This window comes from Ptiloglossa arizonensis, chromosome 9 (genome assembly GCF_051014685.1).
Source record: "Ptiloglossa arizonensis isolate GNS036 chromosome 9, iyPtiAriz1_principal, whole genome shotgun sequence".
In the NCBI taxonomy this organism is placed as follows: domain Eukaryota; kingdom Metazoa; phylum Arthropoda; class Insecta; order Hymenoptera; family Colletidae; genus Ptiloglossa; species Ptiloglossa arizonensis.
The window spans coordinates 22,117,199-22,135,163 of record NC_135056.1 but is presented as its reverse complement, the minus strand read 5'-3'; the positions used below and the strand labels follow the sequence as shown (position 1 = coordinate 22,135,163).

The following is a 17,965-nucleotide window of genomic DNA, read 5'->3' as shown; positions in this document are numbered from 1 at the left end:
GGAGGACTACTCACCCGACCGACGAGACTCTCCGCGCTTCCGATCACCTCGAAGTTCGGCTTCCGGTCGGCGGGGCTGCCCGGCAGGCTGTGGGAGAGGCGCTCTGCGCCGATGCTTCCGTTACTCTCTCCGGCCCAGGAAACTGACGAACGAGGAGAGCCGTCAAGGAATTAAGCCAGTCGCGCTACGCTCTGCCTCTAGGATCTCGAGAGCGATTTCGTGCGACACCGAGCCACGGTCGCGCAGACGTGCTCACGGGGCCGTGCCGCGTTCACCCGATAAAGCGGAGTCGAGCGTGGTGTGCGTGCTCCAACGAGCGAAGCGAGCGAAACGAGCGAAACGAGCGAAACGAGCGAAGCGAGTGTCCGGCAGAACGCATGCTTCGAGCGACACGGTGTCCTTCGTGCTGACACCGGCGAGCTTTAACCCCGTACACGTCTCTCTTCGTGTCTGGGTCACGCGAATGCGATCGTGCGGCAAAACGGATAAGCGTGCTCGTGCAGTGTGCGAGATTGGATGGATAGACGCGTGCCAGAAAACGCAACGAAAATCGGTGTACCAGAATACGGCGGGGAAACGTGCTTCGGTTCGTTTCGATGGGAACGAACCGTGGACGGTTGGTCTTGCTGGAGGAACGCCTTCGCGAAACCGCGTTTAGGTCGAAACGATTATTGCGCGGAAGAGAACGGATCCTTTCTCGCGATGGATGGATCCGATCGAGTCGAATGTTACTCGAATGTAATCGATTTGGAAGTTGCGCTCGCGAAAGGCGTGGATTATAAAAGGTGCACGGGCGAAGCATCGGGGATGTGTGCGCGCGTGTGTGCGCGTGTGTGTTTGTGGTTAGGGGTGGTGGGTTGGGTCGTTTAGTCACCTCTGCCGTGGTAAGACGCTCGATGCGGCAGACAGGAGCAGTCGCGGCATCGTCGCGATTCGACCTCGGCGAGGAAGCCGGCGACGGCGATCGCCTGCGTCTGGGCGAGTTTCAGGCCGTTGGCGACGGTTCTCTTGAGGCCGGTGCTCGCCGTGGTAGCCGAGCTGCTCGACTGTCCGACGCCGAGGTCGACGCCGCCACCGCCGCCGCCACCGTCGCCGGCGATAGCGTCGCGTTTCCGGAAACTCGGGGGTGCCGAATTGCCGGGCAACGGATCGTGTCGACCACGAGCACGGGACCAAGACGCCACGGCGACCTCCTGCCTGGTCGATCCTCCTCCACCTCCTCCTCCTCCTCCTCCTCCTCCTCCTCCTCCTCCTCGGTGTCTGACCTTCTCCGAGCTGCTCCAACCGCTAGACCCTCCGGAACTTCCGGTTCCGCCCGATCCGCTGAACTCGCTTCCCGCCGAGGAGTCCGCGTCCTCCCGATCTACGGCTGCCGTGTATCCAGGACGATATCCGCGCTTTAACACTTGCCGCGAACCTATCTCGTCTCTCCGTCGTCAATGCGATAATACACCACGGGGCAATATTCGCCCGGATAATCGAGCGAAAATGCCCAAGAAGATCGTTCGCGATACGCGCGTCATCGTGCGTCGTCCGATCGTTGTTCCTTGCCTCCGTTTATCTCGGTCTACGTAAACATCCACCCCGCGTTCTTCGTTATCAGACGATCGAATCGATGGTAAAGAATCCGATACCAACGAGCAACGATCGGACGCGTCGAGCGAGATCATTCCCACTGTTTTCGCGCGCGAGCAAACGGGCGATCACCAACGATCCGAGTGTATCGTTAACGGTCGCCGATCCTTTCGACCTCTGTCGTTTCGTAACGCGCGGATCGTACAACCCGGGCCGAGACGACTCGTTTTCGCGAGATCGAAGTTATCGAAAGATAGACAGAAGGAGAAGATTGAGAGAGGACAGCTAGAGATAGATAAATAGAGAGAGAGAGAGAGAGAGAGAGAGAGAGAGAGAGAGAGAGAGAGAGAAAGAGATAGAAGAGAAGAGAAGAGAAGAGAAAGTGTTGATCGTACCGTGATTACTCCAGACGGCACAATCGACGCAGCAGCCTCGCGTCGCGTAGGAATAGTAACACCGCGTCCCGTTGGAGGATGAACCGGGGCTCGAGCTGGTCGTGGCGGTCGACGTGTTCGTGCTCGACGTGCTCGTGCTCGTGCACGTGACGATCGACGGCGTGCCGCTGCCGGACTTGCTGGACGAGAGTTGCGCGAGGTGCGGGGCAATGCCGGTGCTCGGGGCAATGGACGGGGGTGGGTTCCTTCGGGGTGGTGGCGTCGGTGGGGTCAGCTGCCGCTCGATTCCGTCCTGAAGACTGCTTCGAGCAACCGTGGCGACGGCGACGGCGACGACGACGACGACGACGACGACGGCGGTGACGCGCGTCGAACATGTACACCGACAGCCGTGCGACACGGGCACACAAAAACGGGCCAAAAAAAACCACTCTCTTAGTTTGTTACGGGCTCGCCGCGCGTGCAACACACTCGCCGCGTCCTCGAGAACCTCGAGCCGTCGTGTTTTGCCGCGTCGGTGTCGCGTCCAATGGTTTCTCGGTCCGGCGGTTCGAGGCGCTCGACGAAGTCGCGGAGTTGAGAAGCGTCCGAGTCAGCCATCGATCAGTACCGCGATAGAAACAGAGAACGTGGAACAACGCGGCATGCAATCGTACGACCCTCGGGTATACCGGTCCCGATATACGCCCGACCCAGCGAAAATATTCTCGTCGGTTCTCAACTATGTTCGCAACTGTTCGCGTCCTCGAGGCGTCGCGTCGCTCGATAGTGATCCCGGCTCGGGACACTATCGATCGAGGCAACTCGACGAGATCGGTGGTTAGTGGTTTACGCATGCAAGCGCGCAAGCGAGAAATGCTAGTTCGATCAAGTAAAAGCCAACTATTATCAAATCCCATACCCCTAACTTGTCTTACCATATTCGCTATTCGGATGAAGGTAATTACCGCTACCTGGACCACTGAAACGTACGATAGTAAACAAGAAGACCGTAGACAGAGATGTTTCGAGATCACGAATTCACGGTGTCTCGTTTAGATACAATGTCCCTGACGGCGAGCGAGTTTAAAGTCGAGGAAAAAAAAAAGGTATCCGTCGTGCGTCCAGATATTCTCGTACTATTTTAAATCGTGCGCGCCTGCTAACAGTCTAAGACATGCTTCGCTATGTTTCGAAACCGTATAGCAAATTCCACGGTAAATTGAATCGCATCGATATCGTACGAACATGCTTGCTAACGATTTCAACGACTCTATCGGTCACTTCCGCAACACGTGCTCTGCGTCAACGATCGTTGCTACTTCTTTTCCAACTTCGTAACGTGTCGCGTCCCTTGCCACCTCGTATCTCTCAACGATAATGTCCAAGTACTAATTTCGTACACGGTCCGCGTGGGAAATCGAGTTTCGTCGCGAGCGTATTGCGAGCCGATCGCCGTCGTAGAGACGGACACTTGGACGGCTACCGCCGCAAGAATTCGTATACGTTTTCTACTTACTCGACCACTTTGTACGGGGGATGGTAAGATTGCTGCTGGACGGGATTTCCGAACACGGCCAACGGTCTCAGAGGAATGTTCTCCTCTATGCCCGTCAGCTTCGGATCCATACCCATTTGGTTCATCGCGCTGTCGCTGAGACCACTAGACACAATTCGGTACGTTTCGCGTTAAAAGTTTCGAATACCTTCGGGTATCGTCGCGATAAAACTAACCCTGCTACGTTCGGCACAACTTGATGAGACCTCGCGGTTATTTGATTCGGTGCGTCGAGTCCGCCTGCTCTGTGAAGAGAGGAGTACGGCAGGAAGTCTATGGAATTCGTCGGGGAAGCCTGCGAATAGAATCGAAGGTCATTTCTCGTTTAGAAACTTCCGGTAAGGTTCGATGAGGTTCTACCTTGGTCGTAGAGTTCACTTTGAGCGACCTCGCCCTGTTGAAACCGTGGTGTCCCTTCCTCATACTGGACCAAACGCTGCCGAAGAGAGAATGGTTTCTCTGAAAGGTAAAAACGTTGAAAAATTACCAAAGAGTGACGGACAACGTCAAAGTGGTGCGCGCGGATCTCGCGAGTACCCTGTGCATAGGTTCCGGATTGTCGTCGAGAAGTTCCTCCAAGTTTCCAGAAATGGCTCTCTTTAGCTCTGGGCCAGCCTCGTGCAGAGTTCTCAAACCGGCCTGCAACGAAAATGATCCCGTATCGGTGGAACGATCGCGAACGAAGATCGCGGGTCGAGTAACGTTACCTGAAGCGTGACGGTGTTGTGACACTCCTTGTCGCCGTCTTTCATCTCTTGCTCCTTGCGTTTCTTGAACCGTCGGAAGTAGTCCTGGATCAGGAAAGTCGCGTAAAACTTGCCGACGGTTACCTCGTCGTCGACTGGAAAGTATCAGTTCTCTTTAGGAACGGCCGTACCGAAAACGAGCTTCTCTGCTCACGAAGAACGAAAATATCGAGAGAAAAGAATACCTCCTGGCGGCGGCACCACTTGGTCCAGAAGCTTCGGGCTGGTCCTCTTCCAGATCTTCTTAATCACCGCTCTGAGCTCGGCGTTCGCGTCATCGATGTTTCCCTCGGTCTTGATTCGCAGCGACGTCCGCACCACGGCGAACAACGTCGCGTTGAACAAGACCGTACCGTCGCTGTTCAGCGGCATATTCATGGAGACCAGCCTCTGAAGATTTTCGCGATTAAAGAAACAAACGATCGCGCGGCGAGAAAATATCCTCGCGATATACTAACTTTGCACGCGACTCGATGAGGACAGAGTTTACCGAATCCTAGGGGCGGCGATATTTTTCGCAGGAGCGTCACGACGTCCAGATGTTTGATGCGACCCTTCGCGTCGGGATCGTACTCGGACCAGAGGCGAATAAACTCGTCCAAATGGTGGGGACCCAGGATCGACCAATCCCTCGTCAAGTAATCAAAATTGTCCATGATCACAGCGACGAAGAGATTGATGATCTGAACGGCACACGATTAAATTTCGAAACACCGTCGTTTGTAACGAGTGTGTGCCCGGTGATAGGGATTCGTCCCATCCGTAGGAGCAAATTACTCTTTTTTGCTCTTGCGAAACAGTTTTCAACCTCTCGAAACGCGATCGATCCGTGTCGATAAACTCGCGTTTAAAATATCGATCCAAGGATCGAGATACCGTTCGTTGAACGCGTATCGGTATTTTTGGGAGAAGGAGGAATTTCGAGCAGCGTCGCACGTTTGTTTAACGGAACCCCTATCACCAGGTGTACGGTACGCGAACCGCTCACGGTACTTACGAGGAAAGAGCATAAAACGTAGAAAGATATAAAGAAGGGAAATGCAATGTCGGATCCACAGCCATTTACGTTATTGACTTCGTCGCTGTTCGGATCGCACTTCACTGTACCCGGTTGCACCGAACAGTCCATCATGATCTCTTGCCAAGCTTCGCCTGCATCGACATCGTAACACATTCGTTAAACGTAACGTCGCATACTCGACGGACGTTGCGCAGGACGTACCTGTAGCCGATCTGAATAGGACTAACACCGCTTGAGGGAACGATTGGAAATTGTTGTTTCGGGTTATCGACGTCTCGTCGCTGATCGCAATTTTTCCAAACACCTGCGAAACAAACGTAGCTTTCTGACCTTCTCTATTCCCACGACCGCGCCACTCTCCTTCTCTCGACGTATATTTTTTAATCGATCGCTCACCTGCATACCTATCACGGCATAAATAAAAAATAGCATTATAATAAGTAGAGCTACGTAGGGCAGAGCTTGGAAGGATTTAATGAATGTCCAGAGAAGCGTCCTGATGCCTTCCCCTCTGCTCAACAGCTTCACCAGCCGCATCACACGAAACAGTCGAAAGAAGTTAATGGAAATGATGGTCGAACCGGGCTGAAAGTTTCAGTTCTCGAATCAAATCGCGTTCCTTTTCTCGCTCCCTTAGCCGACTCGAATCCTCGATAAACTTACGTTCACTTCCGAGTATACGATGTCGATGAAACTTCCGAGGACGATGATGAAGTCGAAGACGTTCCACGCGTCACCGAAGTAATTCTACGAGCAAGGTTCGCGTTTCACGCGTCATTTTTCAATGAAAATTTATCCGAAAACGGGTAATTCGATTCGATCGTACCTTGAACCGAAAGGCCGCCAGCTTGAAGATGAATTCCAGAGCAAAGACCGCGGTGAAGATCATGTTGAGGACGTCCAACGCCTCTGTGTATATCTCCGGTTGCCGATAGAACTTCATCGCCAGCGTCACGGTGTTGATCATGATCAGAGTGAAAATGGTGTACTCGAACGGCTGAGAGGTGACGAACCACCAAACTTTGTACTGTATTCGATGCTTCGGTATGTATCGCCGCACTGGCTTCGCTTTTAACGCGAACTCGATGCAGTTTCGCTGCGCATTCAATTCGGGAAAACGTGTACGCGCGTGCAGGGACTCGGCGCATCGCGTGGAAAATCGAATTTCCGACGAAATTTGAGGAGAAACCTTTCGAAACGGTCCACTCACCTGATTCTTATCGAGCTCGCAGTTTTTGTACTCTTGCTCACCCTCGTTCTGGAAAGTGACAATAACGAAACCAACGAAGATGTTCACCATGAAGAATGCTATGATAATGATGTAAATGATGTAGTAAGCGGCCACTATCGGCCGAAAATTATGAATTGGTCCATGATCCTCCTTGTTAGAGTCGATCGACACGTCTAGCAATCTGTTGGGAGAGAAAACGCTAAGCGATGCGCACCGACTGCTCCGAATTCTCTTCCGTGACGCATCGTTGACCGACGAAAATACGGATCTCGATCGTTATCGATCGTTGTTCACCGACGATCGATTCGTTTTGCGTTCGCAAAGGTAGACTCCAACGAAAGTAGCGCAAGTTTCGGTGAAACGACTTTAGTTGTCGCCGGAAGTAACCGGTCAACAATGCGTCGAACTCGTTCCACTAGTGGATCTTGAAACGGAAACACTCGGAAGAATTGAAAGATACGCGTTTCGCTTCCGCGGTGAACGAAGGAGGAGGTAACCTCCTCGTTTCGTAGGAGGTAAAGGAGAGTAAAGTTTATGCGAATCGGCGCGACGCGAGCTTACTTACGACGGCCAGCCCTCGAATGTCGAAACGGTGAAGAGCGTGAGCATCGCTTTAGCGACGTCGTCGAAATGGAAACGGTTCTGGCCCCAGTTTCTCTCCTTCATCACCGGCTTGTTGATGTTTCCGTTGTCGAATTCGAGGTACGTGCCCCTGAAAGTAGCAGTATTTCGAGAGACGTTGTCCAATCTCGGTCCACTTTCTATGCTCGTTGGGGTATCGTCAATATCGTCACCGTTTGACTTTCGATGAATACTCGTAAGAGCAATTTCCACGAAAATCTTCCACGAGACTCAATTCACGGAATGTTCTTTATCGTTCTCGTTGCGATCATTATCACGAGCGAAGACAATCGTTTGCTCGTTTGGCCGAATCGAGCGACACGGTTCCGTGCGGCGACCATAGTGAACGATACACCACTCGATACTTGTATTCGTCGAGTAAACTTACTGGCACTCTTCTTTCGTCATTTTCGATGCATCGGAACAATAGAAAAATTTCCCCTATATAATACAAGAGACCCATTAATGCGACGCAAATTGCTGTGAGAAGCGGACAAGAGGCTTCGCGCAAAGTTTCAAAAGCCACGAGACGTTTCCGATACTCTTGACGACCAAGTCGAGACATCGGTTCGTATAATCAGTCCGACGAACGATCGCGATCAACGAATATCGTCGTAGACGAGGAAAACTGCGAGTCAAGAGTACCGGTGACGCTCGTCGATAGAACGAAAACAGCATCTCGTTAATTGGCCATTCTCTTGCTAGAGCAAAGTAGTCATGTAGCAGCGAGTGATCGAGCAAAAGTAAAGGAAAGATCAAAGAAAAATCGTGAAGTGATAGGGAAAAGAAAAGCATTCCGTTCGGCGTGCACATATAATACACAGATTATGTATATATATACATATACATGTATATACATATACATATACATATACATATACATATACATATACATATATATATATATATATATATATACATAGGTATACATATATGTATATATACATATACACGACAAGGTACGCCGTGATGCAGGCTGTCTCGTTTGGCCTACGTCGATCGAGCGACGTGGGTCGTGCACGGGTAGAATCAAGAGTCCAGAAAATCGTTCTCACGGCCTCTCCTACGAGCGATCGACGTTTGGACGGTATATATTGTTTAAGCGTTCGATAGGAATGCTCGTCGAGGGAAAGATCTCCCTGCTTCGTGGAAGAAGCGTCTGTCTCGCGTCCCGTCGAACAATTTTTTCTTTTTTTCGTTTACGAATAAACGATGCGTTTGAAGTCAATTTCGTTACCAGATTCGTAGTCGATCGTTTCGTTGACAAAGCACGGAATGTCACGGGAACACCCTGCGTACGAGAAATACGTCGAAGATTTGTCGGCGTTCCGAATTGTTTGCTGGTTTTGTTCCGTCCATAATTGCTTGCAAGTCAAAAAGCACAGGCGATACGTATCGTGGCTCGTACAGAAGCGGCGTAATTAAATTCACGGGGAGAATCGTCGCTCGGTTCTCTTTGTGAACCACGAGACTCGAACTTTAACGTTCAGGAGAGCTAAAGATCGAAGGGTTTTCCTATATTTATTTATTTACTCCTTTTGGTTATGAATAGAATCGACCCTCTGGCGCGATAAATTTCAATTCTGTGCATGCATCGATCTTACCGCACCGCTCGGCCGATCTCCTTCGTAACCGAGACGAATAAATAAATCGATTTCTAAGATTCTAAAGGTGATACTCGAAACAAAGTGGAGGAAAACCGTAGAAGGTAAGCGAAGCGTGCTCCGAAGCGACGATTCTTCTCGGAGTTCCTCTGGACGAATTCACACGATCAACGATAATGCGTCCTAACGTCTTGAATCGAAGCACGTCGATTTCTCGTCGGTCATTCGCGAAAGGGAATCTTTCGTTAGAAACGACGCGAAACGATCCCTGTGCGTCGAACCACGATCTTTGCCCAGAGATCGTATTTTACCGAACGAGGACGCTACGACGACCAATGATTTTTCCCACCGTTTGAATAAAAATTTTGGAGAAAACACCGAACGCAGCGTGGGTTTCCTGACCGTTCGTTTCGCCTCCCTTTCGTGGGTGTGGATTTCGTGTTACGCGGGTCAAGGATGCTTCATCTTTTTAGGTCTATTAGTAGTCGGAACAACGTTCACGGTTAATTGCGAATTGCGAACGGAAAGAAAGGAAACGAGCTTCGTGCACCGATTACGTACACCGTGTGAAACGTAATCGCGAGATTCGTTTCGAGGAGTTCTCGATAAGCAAAATCCAAAGCCGTGTTCGCTATCACCGACCGATCGTTCGATTCTACGTCTCGGTTGCTTCGGATCGCTGGCTTCGAACTAGTGTACACGGTGACCATTTGTGAATGTTTCTTTCTATGTTATTTCGTGTTCCGTAACTACGTTGCCGCGAATTATATAGAAGTCTAAGGGTTAGCGTAACACCTGAAAGCCACTTTAACCGTCTACGAGTATGTGCACTTCTACGCTTGAATGGTTCTCTACTTTGAATCTCGTTTTGCGGGACCGTCTACCTCTCGAGACATGGCAAGAAACGTCCTCTCGAGAAACCGAATGGCCGGACGAATTAAAAACCCGCCCGACGGAATGCGAACGATCGAATCTTCGCGACGGAAAATACACGACGAAATGTTTCCGCGAACGATGAATTTTTAACGACTCTGCGTTGCAACGAACGCGGACAAACGTGTTGCGATAATCTCGTAAATTGCCGAGTCAAACGAAAAAGATTGAAAAAAAGAGAGAGGGATCAAAATCGATCGCCGTGAAAAGAATTTCTAAAGACAGGCACGCCCTTTTACGATGCATTCCCTCCGTCGCGAGCTTCCCATCTTTCGGAAAGTTTTGCGAGAGTTTCGCGATATACTTATTTGGAAAAGAGCGCAGAGTCTGGTAAGTTGGTGTTGCCATGTCAGCAGCGGTGACTGGTGGTTTCGGTGTATGTACGCGTACAACCAGCATGCACTACGATCAAAGCTTCATTCTCACCTATACAGCGAAACTTGCATGCCTATTTGTTAAACGAGTCTTTCTCTCCCTCTCTCGCTCTCACTCTCTCTTGGCTCCCCATTTCTCTCTCACTCCCTCGTATCTCATCTCTCTCTCTCTCTCACTCTCTCTCTCAATCTTTCTCTCTTTATCTCTATCCGAATTTTGATACTATGAAGCATTCGTCAAGTCGTACGGCGAGTATGTATTATATATCACTATCGGACGAACCATTCGAGCCCCACCCGGTTTTCTTGGCGAAGCGTTAAATCGTTATGCAGCGTGTTACCGTGCTCGAGGGTGTTATCGTGAACGCAGAGACGCTCCGCAAAGGGTAATATTGGCAGCAACCACCAGTATCCTCGACCAGGTTAATCGATCAACGTCCCAGTTTCATGCTCGAGCTCGCGATCCTGGCTGACCGTAGTCCCCCGTATATCGGTCGTAATGGTTCGCGCGGAGGATACCGATCGACGCACGATATTCGCCGATATTCTCCCTTTGTAGAGACCGAACAAGGATCGAGAAAGACTAATCGGATCGATGGAAAATCTCGGGTGGACGTTGCGACCGATCAGCGTGCAACAGCGTCTCGCGAACCACGGGGTGGTAGTTGCGAATTACGAGTTCAATGCTAGTTCGATGAATGAATCGCATCAGGGTGTTACGAAATTGAGCAATTACACGGTGCCGATGCGCGTCGTACAGGTAGAGAATATTTGCGAGTGAAAATATTTGGAATCCATCGTAGGCGAGTTTTACAACGAATTGGTGGTTCTTTTTCCGAATCGGTCATCGTGGAACGAAGATTCTCCACGAACGGATTTCGTTGTACGTTTTCGATTCAATTTCGTCTCGATTCAGCGGAAATCACGGGACACCGTATAAAAGAGTCACGGGCGTGTCGAAAAGCGGATATCTCCGTGACCGATACGGTCGTGAAAACACGGTGGATTTCCGTGATCGATCGTCGAGATAGGGAACGATCGGTGAACGGCAATCGGTAATTTCCTCGCATCCGCGAATCGCGCCGTCACCCCGTATTTCGCGAGGGAAATTTCAATTTCCTGGCCGCGCGCAACGACGCGCATTTCGAAGCTTCCGGTTTGTAACGCGAGGCCATCCGCCTGACGTCGACGACAAAGCGCAACGACGAAGAAACAAAAAACGAGTGAACGAAAAAATAATGAAAAAAGAAAGAAGACACGACAAAAAATAATAACGATAAAGAAAATAAAAAAATAACAAAAAAAAAATAGAGAGAAAGAAAAGAGAACGGAAACGGTAAAAGAAAAAAACGTGAAAGAACAGATAAAGAAAGTACGAAACCAGAAACAAGTAGATTAAAAGTAGAAGTAGAGAATTAGAAGTTCTCTCGAAGTAGATTTGCTTAGTTTAAATCTTTCTAAGTGGTTGGCGTTTACCTTAAACAGCTGTACCCCGATAACAGCGAACATGAACTGTAGGAGATAGGTGACCAACATAATGTTGCCGATCGTTTTAATGGCGACAATCACACACTTCACTACGTACTTTTTACGTAGTTGGTTCAGGGCAGGTGAGCAGGGCGAGCGAGCACAGCGGGGAACACGGGATCGTGAGACAGACAGACAGAAAGAGAAAACAAAAAAAATACAAAGTAGCATTAATCGAGGGGTCGGCTAGTATTCGCTCTTGGAGCTGGCTTTTTTTCAAATGGGGTCTGTGGGGCTATTGGGCTAGCGGGGCTATGGGGCTGTGGGGCTAAGGGGCGGTTGGATTCGGGAATGCTATTTGCGAACGTTGTTTCCCAACGGTTCTGCGTTTCCGTTCCTCGTTCGTTGGCCTTCGGTTTCGTTATCATCGGACGGTCTCCGAAACGCTCACGTCCCTTTCGTCCGTTCGTACGGTCTTTGCTGGACCATGGATAATAAATTCCATCTCTTTTCGCTGTCGTTGTCGCCTCGAGCCGCGTCGGCGGGGAGACTCGCGGACATATTTTTCTGTCGCGAGTTCGTCGAAATCTCGCGACACGGTGTCTCTTAACGACTCTCGAAACTTTCAAGGACGATCCTCTTAACCCGTGGCTCTCTTGCTTCATTTTTGTTTGTTTTTTATGTTTTTTTTTTTTTCGACGTAGACTCTTAGACTCGGTCTGTTAAATCGTGAACTAAGCCCTCGCCATCCATCCAACCCACCAGTGCTCGATGTTTTTTCTCGGCAATGCACCTATGGGGAGGGGGCCACGCGCGAGATACTTCCTCATCGAATCTAATCTTCGAAACGTTCGATCGTGATTGTCTCGCTTCGTTGTTGGGTCGGGGACGTTTACATCCGTCTTTAACCGTCGGAACGATTCGCGGACCGAAACGTTTCTTCTTCCGGTACGCGTGGAACGATTAAACGTTCGATTTCGAGACGTCTCCTCGCTCGTTAAAATGATCGAAAAGGTCGCCGGCGTCGTAAATAGAACTCGACGCGTTTACATCGCGTTAAATGTTACCGCGTGGTGAACTCGCGGCCTGAGCGCGCGTAGCTTTGGAAAAAACCTTTAAAGTTCCGACGACATTTCCCGTCCGGCTTATAATATTCGCTTTAATCTCCGGAAGCGGCTCGAAAGAGTTTATCGATCGGTAAATGTCAACCTTATTAGTCGGGAAACCAGTGTCAACCAAAAGGAAAAAAAAGAACAACACAAACGCGTTAGGAGCTAGATCGAAGTTAATCGGTGTTTGCTTCGCTCGGACACCGCTCGAATAACGTCGAGGTTTATCGGCTCTCGTCGTTGCCTACGAAGATATCCCGTGACGCTCGTACGCGTAAAACGTCGTTGCGTTCCTGAGCGATGCATTTTCACCCTCTCGCACGCCCTCGAACTCGAAACGGGCGCTCGAATAGCACCCGAGTCCCTCGAGTTTCTTCGACCGTCTACATCGTTCTCGAACGCAACTTGCATTCCAACGCTCCATGGACACGCCCCTTCCGTTTCTTTTTTGCCTCTCTCAACGGGCCCAATTTCTCATCGAAAAACCCATCGATCGTCCACCCTACCGATTCAACCTCTCCGCATCGTTTGCAACCGCGCTGTCTTTTATTTTGTACCAGACATTTTCTTTTTCGTATTCAAAGACACGAATCGTGTCCCGTCCAACGTCAAAGTGCAAAGTTCAACGGAAGGTGTACCCATGGAGCTTCGAACGATCTATTCGAAGTCGAAGAACAAGCGAGCACGAGTATCTCGCGGGTCTTGGTTTCTCGTTGGATACATTCCTCGCGCGAACCATCGATGCATCGACGTGGGTTGAGACGCACCGTTGTGTTCCACGGTGTGTGCGTGTACGTATACGTGTGTACGTGTGTGTATATGCGCGTCTGTACGATGCGTGTGTATGGTGTCATTGTCAGAGAGCGTGTAATGGTAAAGCGATCGATACGCACGAAACTACGACGTCCGACTACATAGTTAGTCTGGCTCTGTCTAAGGCTAATTAAGTGCAGCGACGAAAAATTTTACGAACGGTAAAACTATACTACGACTCGTCTAACGAAGTCACTCTCTAACTTTTTACGAGCATCGAACTTTGCTTCGTCGTTCTGCCGTTCTGTGTTCATTCGTTTACTTCCGGAACCGTTGCTGCGGTATCTCGCGTTACTCGAGTTACGAAACGAGATTGAATATCCGTGAGAAACAGTTTCCAAATCGATCACGATTCTTCTCGGTGGAAGTACCCGTTCTCTGGATTCCAGACCGTGGAAACCGGGTATTCGAATACTTTGGATCGTCGACGCTTTCGCTGCCGCGAAATTCGATTCGTGAAAGAGTTGAAAAACTTGAAAAAGGCACGGCACACAAGGACAGACTTGTTACTTTGCTAACGACGGGACTGATACGATTGCTTCCATGTCGATGGTAAGACGTACAAGTGAACGAGTACTTAAGAGAAAAACGTCGATGACGTTAGTTATTCTCGGTCCTAGCAGGATCCCTCGTTCGAACAATTGCAATTTTCGCGTCTTCGAAGTATGTCACGGTGCACCTTTCGGTTTAAAAGTCGAATTCGAGTGTAAGCAAAGTCTAAGGATCGAGTGTAGTTCTCTCTCTCTCTCTTGGGACGTGTACACTTGGAAACTGTACCGTTCGGGACCAGTCGAATTTCCACGAACGTTGAATTCGAGTCGCGTTGCGAAAAAAAATATTAGTCCCGTCGTTAATCGTTACGATACCGCGGCAGCGAAACGTGTTACTCGATTGACCGATCAGATCGGAGGCTCGAGCGTTCTCTCGAGGAAAAATCAATGACGCTTCGCGCGAGGCAAAGTCTACGGATCGCGGGAACGTGCTCGACGAAGATAAACGACTCGACGAATCGACGAGAATTAAAAGAATCGCGGACACAGTCGACGAACCAAGAGTCGAGGCTCATCTCGTGGCCATCCGGAGCGAAATTGTGGCTCGATCGGTTCCGATCGACCGTGACGACGAATCGGGACACGAATCGACAAAACCCTACGAGTGTACCGGACAGAGAAGCGCCGTGATGCTTCGTTTTGCAGCAATTATGGGGTTCGAGAAAATTAAAGGACGCGTTACTCGGCGTAAGGGAAAACCGGTCCCATGCGTGCGGGACTCTCTTCCCTCTCTTCCATGCTCTTTCTGGAATCCCGTCGATGCTCAAGATACGCGAGATTCGCGAGATTCGGGAGATTCACGGAACTGCCCTGTTTTTCTTTCCCTTTCCTTTCCTTTCTCTCGTGTTAATATAGCGACACACCACTGCAACGCTCAGCCGGCACAAGCATGCAATTGTCAAACAATCCTCTACTATCAGTTTTAACCACGAAGCCTGCGTGAGTTTTTCTGCGTGTGTTTCGACGATTGGTCGACTGCTCGTGTCCGTGTCCGTGTCAATGTCTATGTCTATGTCTATGTTTGGTGGTGTCGATGTCACTGTCTCGGAAGCACACGTTCAGGCTCGATTATCCGTTGCCATCCGAAATGTCTCGTTAACGGGTGACTGTGCTTTCCGTTAAGAAGCAATCGGATCTCCGTTTCCGGCCCGAGACATCGCGCACGACAACATTCACCGTTCCCGTTACCACGTGACAGATTACGCGCGTTCGTTTCTCTACGTGTCTCTCTGTGAGTACGTGTGTCTGATATCCAGTCTTCCAGCTATACAGAGTCTTGAGCAGCGAAGTGAAGGCAAAAAGAAAAATAGGAAGACAGCGAGAGATAAAAGTGGGAAGAGACGTGAGAGACGAGAAAAAGAGAGGCAAAGAAAGTCGTAGGTGTCCAGACAAAGGAGAAATAAACGAAGACACGAAAGCCAAAGTCGAAAGGCTCAAGGGCACGATGGACCTTGCGAAAAGCCGAATAGTTTTCGCAATCGTTTACTCCGTCAGTGACGCATACGTGCGCATGTGTGTACGCGCGGGCATAGCCACACGTCGACACGTATGCGACGATAATTTTCGCTTCGTCTCTGTCTACTTTGAGTTACCATCATCTCATCTCCCCCCGGTCGCTCGTCTACTGTGTATGTACGTGAATGGTCGCACACTACTCGATATATCCGGCATGCCGTGATCGTAGCGTAATAACGTGTTCTCGCACGAAAGAAAATGATAGAAAGTGAAAGAGATCGGCTTCCATTACGGTCGGTCTCTTCTGTACCACCATGATAGACTCTCTTGGTCCGAGAATGCCTTTTTATACTATTCCAAAGACAAAGAATCCCATTAATGGTAACGGAGGAAAAAAACCGTGCGTTTCATTCGCGAAAAGATTCAACGATCGTCGGTCTCGGTCTCAGACGCGTACGCGTACACGAGGAAAAATACAAAATTGCTCGTGCTCTCGTTGTTTCCACCGTCTTGTCATCGGAGGCTACGGACGTAACGATTCGTCGCACTCTGCGTCGACACGAGCAGACGTACGGACGTCTTTTTATCCGTGGACGCGACGATCGATACGCTTCCGTTTCGAAACTCGAATCGAACGGTCGTTCGTCGCGTCTGTGGCGCGAGAGATTTTTCACAGATTTTTCACGGCAGCGCCAAGCTGTCGCACGAGTTGTATATCGTTATCGAGTTTCAGCATCGTACGATGAATCGTTACGTCCGTCCCTCGCGCGAAACGTGAAAATGAAACTCCACGGCGGGAGTGTCGTTGGACGATGAGCGAACGTTTTCTTTCTCGAGTGAAAAGTTGGTCGCGTCTCGTGCCCCCATGGAACAGCCTTTACGCCGAACGATCGCCAATCGATACAAAGTGATCCAAACCAGAGTGAATTCAAATCAAAGCAAACTCTAAGCTACGTAGTAGACGGGAAAGAAAACGGGTCAAGCTCGTTTATTAGACGGCGATTAGCGCGTTAAAGGTTCGCCCGGAAGCCATCGTGGGATTGAAAGGAGTCGGCGTAAAAGTGTCTCGAACGAGGGCAGTCGTTCGACTCGATTGGGTGTGACACGTATCGGTGGGAAAAGACAAACAAAAACAAACGTTCAAGGGAAAGAAGAAACCGAGAGTGGTTTCGGTGAGAGGTATCGGGGAGAGAATGTCGAGACAAGAAACCCAATGATTAAATTACACGTAACACAGCTTGTTTCACAGGGAAGATACCCAAAGGTGCATTTGTCGGAAAAAACAACGTCTGCCTCGTGCCCGCACCTCTCGACGATTATTTACCGTAAACGACCGATCGCCGAGCCACGGACGCGTAACGTGCCGCGCGAAAAAAACTTTGCCTCGCGGGATCCCGTTTTTCCTGTACTCGAGATACGCGCGCGTTTGCAAACGACAACGGTGTCTCGGACTCGTCGAACGAGCGACAAAACTTGCTCGATAGCGTTGCGAAGCAAAAACCATCGACGAATCGATCATAGTACCAACGCGCGCGCAGTTCAGCGCGGGAAGCTGAATTCGACGTTTCTTTCTACCCTCCGACCGACCGAACGACCGACCGGCAGAGATCGCGTAAACGCCGGTGCGTGACTCGTGACTCGCGCGAATAATCGTCGAAAAAGGTTGTCGGGATGTCGAGCAAAGGCGTACCGAGGTGGTAGAGACGAATTTGGTAGTTGTGAGATAAATTTGGTGATGGTGAAATTATTTTGGCGTTGCGTTAAACGTATGTGAGCGGTAATGAATGAACGTAGATATGACGATACATATCGGATCGTAAGAAAGGGCTGACGGGTAAACGACAGACTGTGGGGCTGGGGGGTGGGGGGTGGGGGTTTTTTGGGGGTTTTGGTTGTATATATTATGCCACTCTAGTGTACTACGAGAGGTTCAGAAGGAATGTCCCAGGACCGTTTTTAGTGTGCGGGGCCTGGCGATCCTACCTTGAACAGTTGTACGCCAATGACGGCGAACACGAACTGCAGGAGGCTGGTGACGAGGACTATGTTTCCGATAGTCTTTACCGCTACGATGACGCACTGTACTACGTGCTGGGTTCAACATTAATCATAATGTAGATCCGCTCCATTGGAAACGGGATTAACGTGTGCCGACTAATTTATCACGTCGGTTACCTCTCGTTTCTCTTTATCGTTTTCTTACATTGTTTATACTTTTTTTTTTTTTTCTCTGCTTTAAATCGGTGACTTTCGTGTCAGCATATTACTCTGCGAGTCGCGCGGGAAATTTCGCGAAGAGGAAACACAAGATTTACGCGTTTGCGCGCGAAACTCTTTCTAACGAACAAAACGCGTAGAGACGAATCGATCGAGCTCTCCGCGAAATTTCGAACGATCGAATCGCGTTACGACGGGTACCGGTTCGGTAAACGATTTGCGAACAGATTACTACCGACGACGTTCAACGAGTCATTTTCTGCCAGCCTTTAAGATACGTTTACTCGAACGTTACGCGACTCGATTTGATACCGAA

General features: G+C 49.9%; 1 protein-coding gene across 3 annotated transcripts in view; it reads right to left on the bottom strand.

Moving 5' to 3' along the window:
• Positions 1-17,965, bottom strand: part of Ca-alpha1d (Ca[2+]-channel protein alpha[[1]] subunit D) — a 41,557-nt gene that overhangs the window by 7,688 nt on the left and 15,904 nt on the right. The window contains exons 23-41 of one of the 3 annotated variants that reach the window (XM_076320615.1): positions 17,416-17,523; positions 7,515-7,567; positions 7,071-7,217; positions 6,485-6,686; positions 6,101-6,370; positions 5,938-6,021; positions 5,671-5,859; positions 5,476-5,578; positions 5,251-5,405; positions 4,712-4,936; positions 4,439-4,643; positions 4,215-4,348; positions 4,045-4,146; positions 3,868-3,966; positions 3,684-3,802; positions 3,469-3,612; positions 1,971-2,269; positions 875-1,369; positions 15-142 (exon numbers count right to left, since the gene is read on the bottom strand). In XM_076320615.1, the coding sequence (XP_076176730.1) occupies positions 15-142; positions 875-1,369; positions 1,971-2,269; positions 3,469-3,612; positions 3,684-3,802; positions 3,868-3,966; positions 4,045-4,146; positions 4,215-4,348; positions 4,439-4,643; positions 4,712-4,936; positions 5,251-5,405; positions 5,476-5,578; positions 5,671-5,859; positions 5,938-6,021; positions 6,101-6,370; positions 6,485-6,686; positions 7,071-7,217; positions 7,515-7,567; positions 17,416-17,523 (3,261 nt within the window). Of the gene's footprint in view, positions 1-14; positions 143-874; positions 1,370-1,970; positions 2,270-2,887; positions 2,932-3,468; positions 3,613-3,683; positions 3,803-3,867; positions 3,967-4,044; positions 4,147-4,214; positions 4,349-4,438; positions 4,644-4,711; positions 4,937-5,250; positions 5,406-5,475; positions 5,579-5,670; positions 5,860-5,937; positions 6,022-6,100; positions 6,371-6,484; positions 6,687-7,070; positions 7,218-7,514; positions 7,568-11,513; positions 11,622-17,415; positions 17,524-17,965 lie in introns of all 3 variants that reach the window. The other 2 variants (XM_076320616.1, XM_076320617.1) reach the window with 2 other exon arrangements.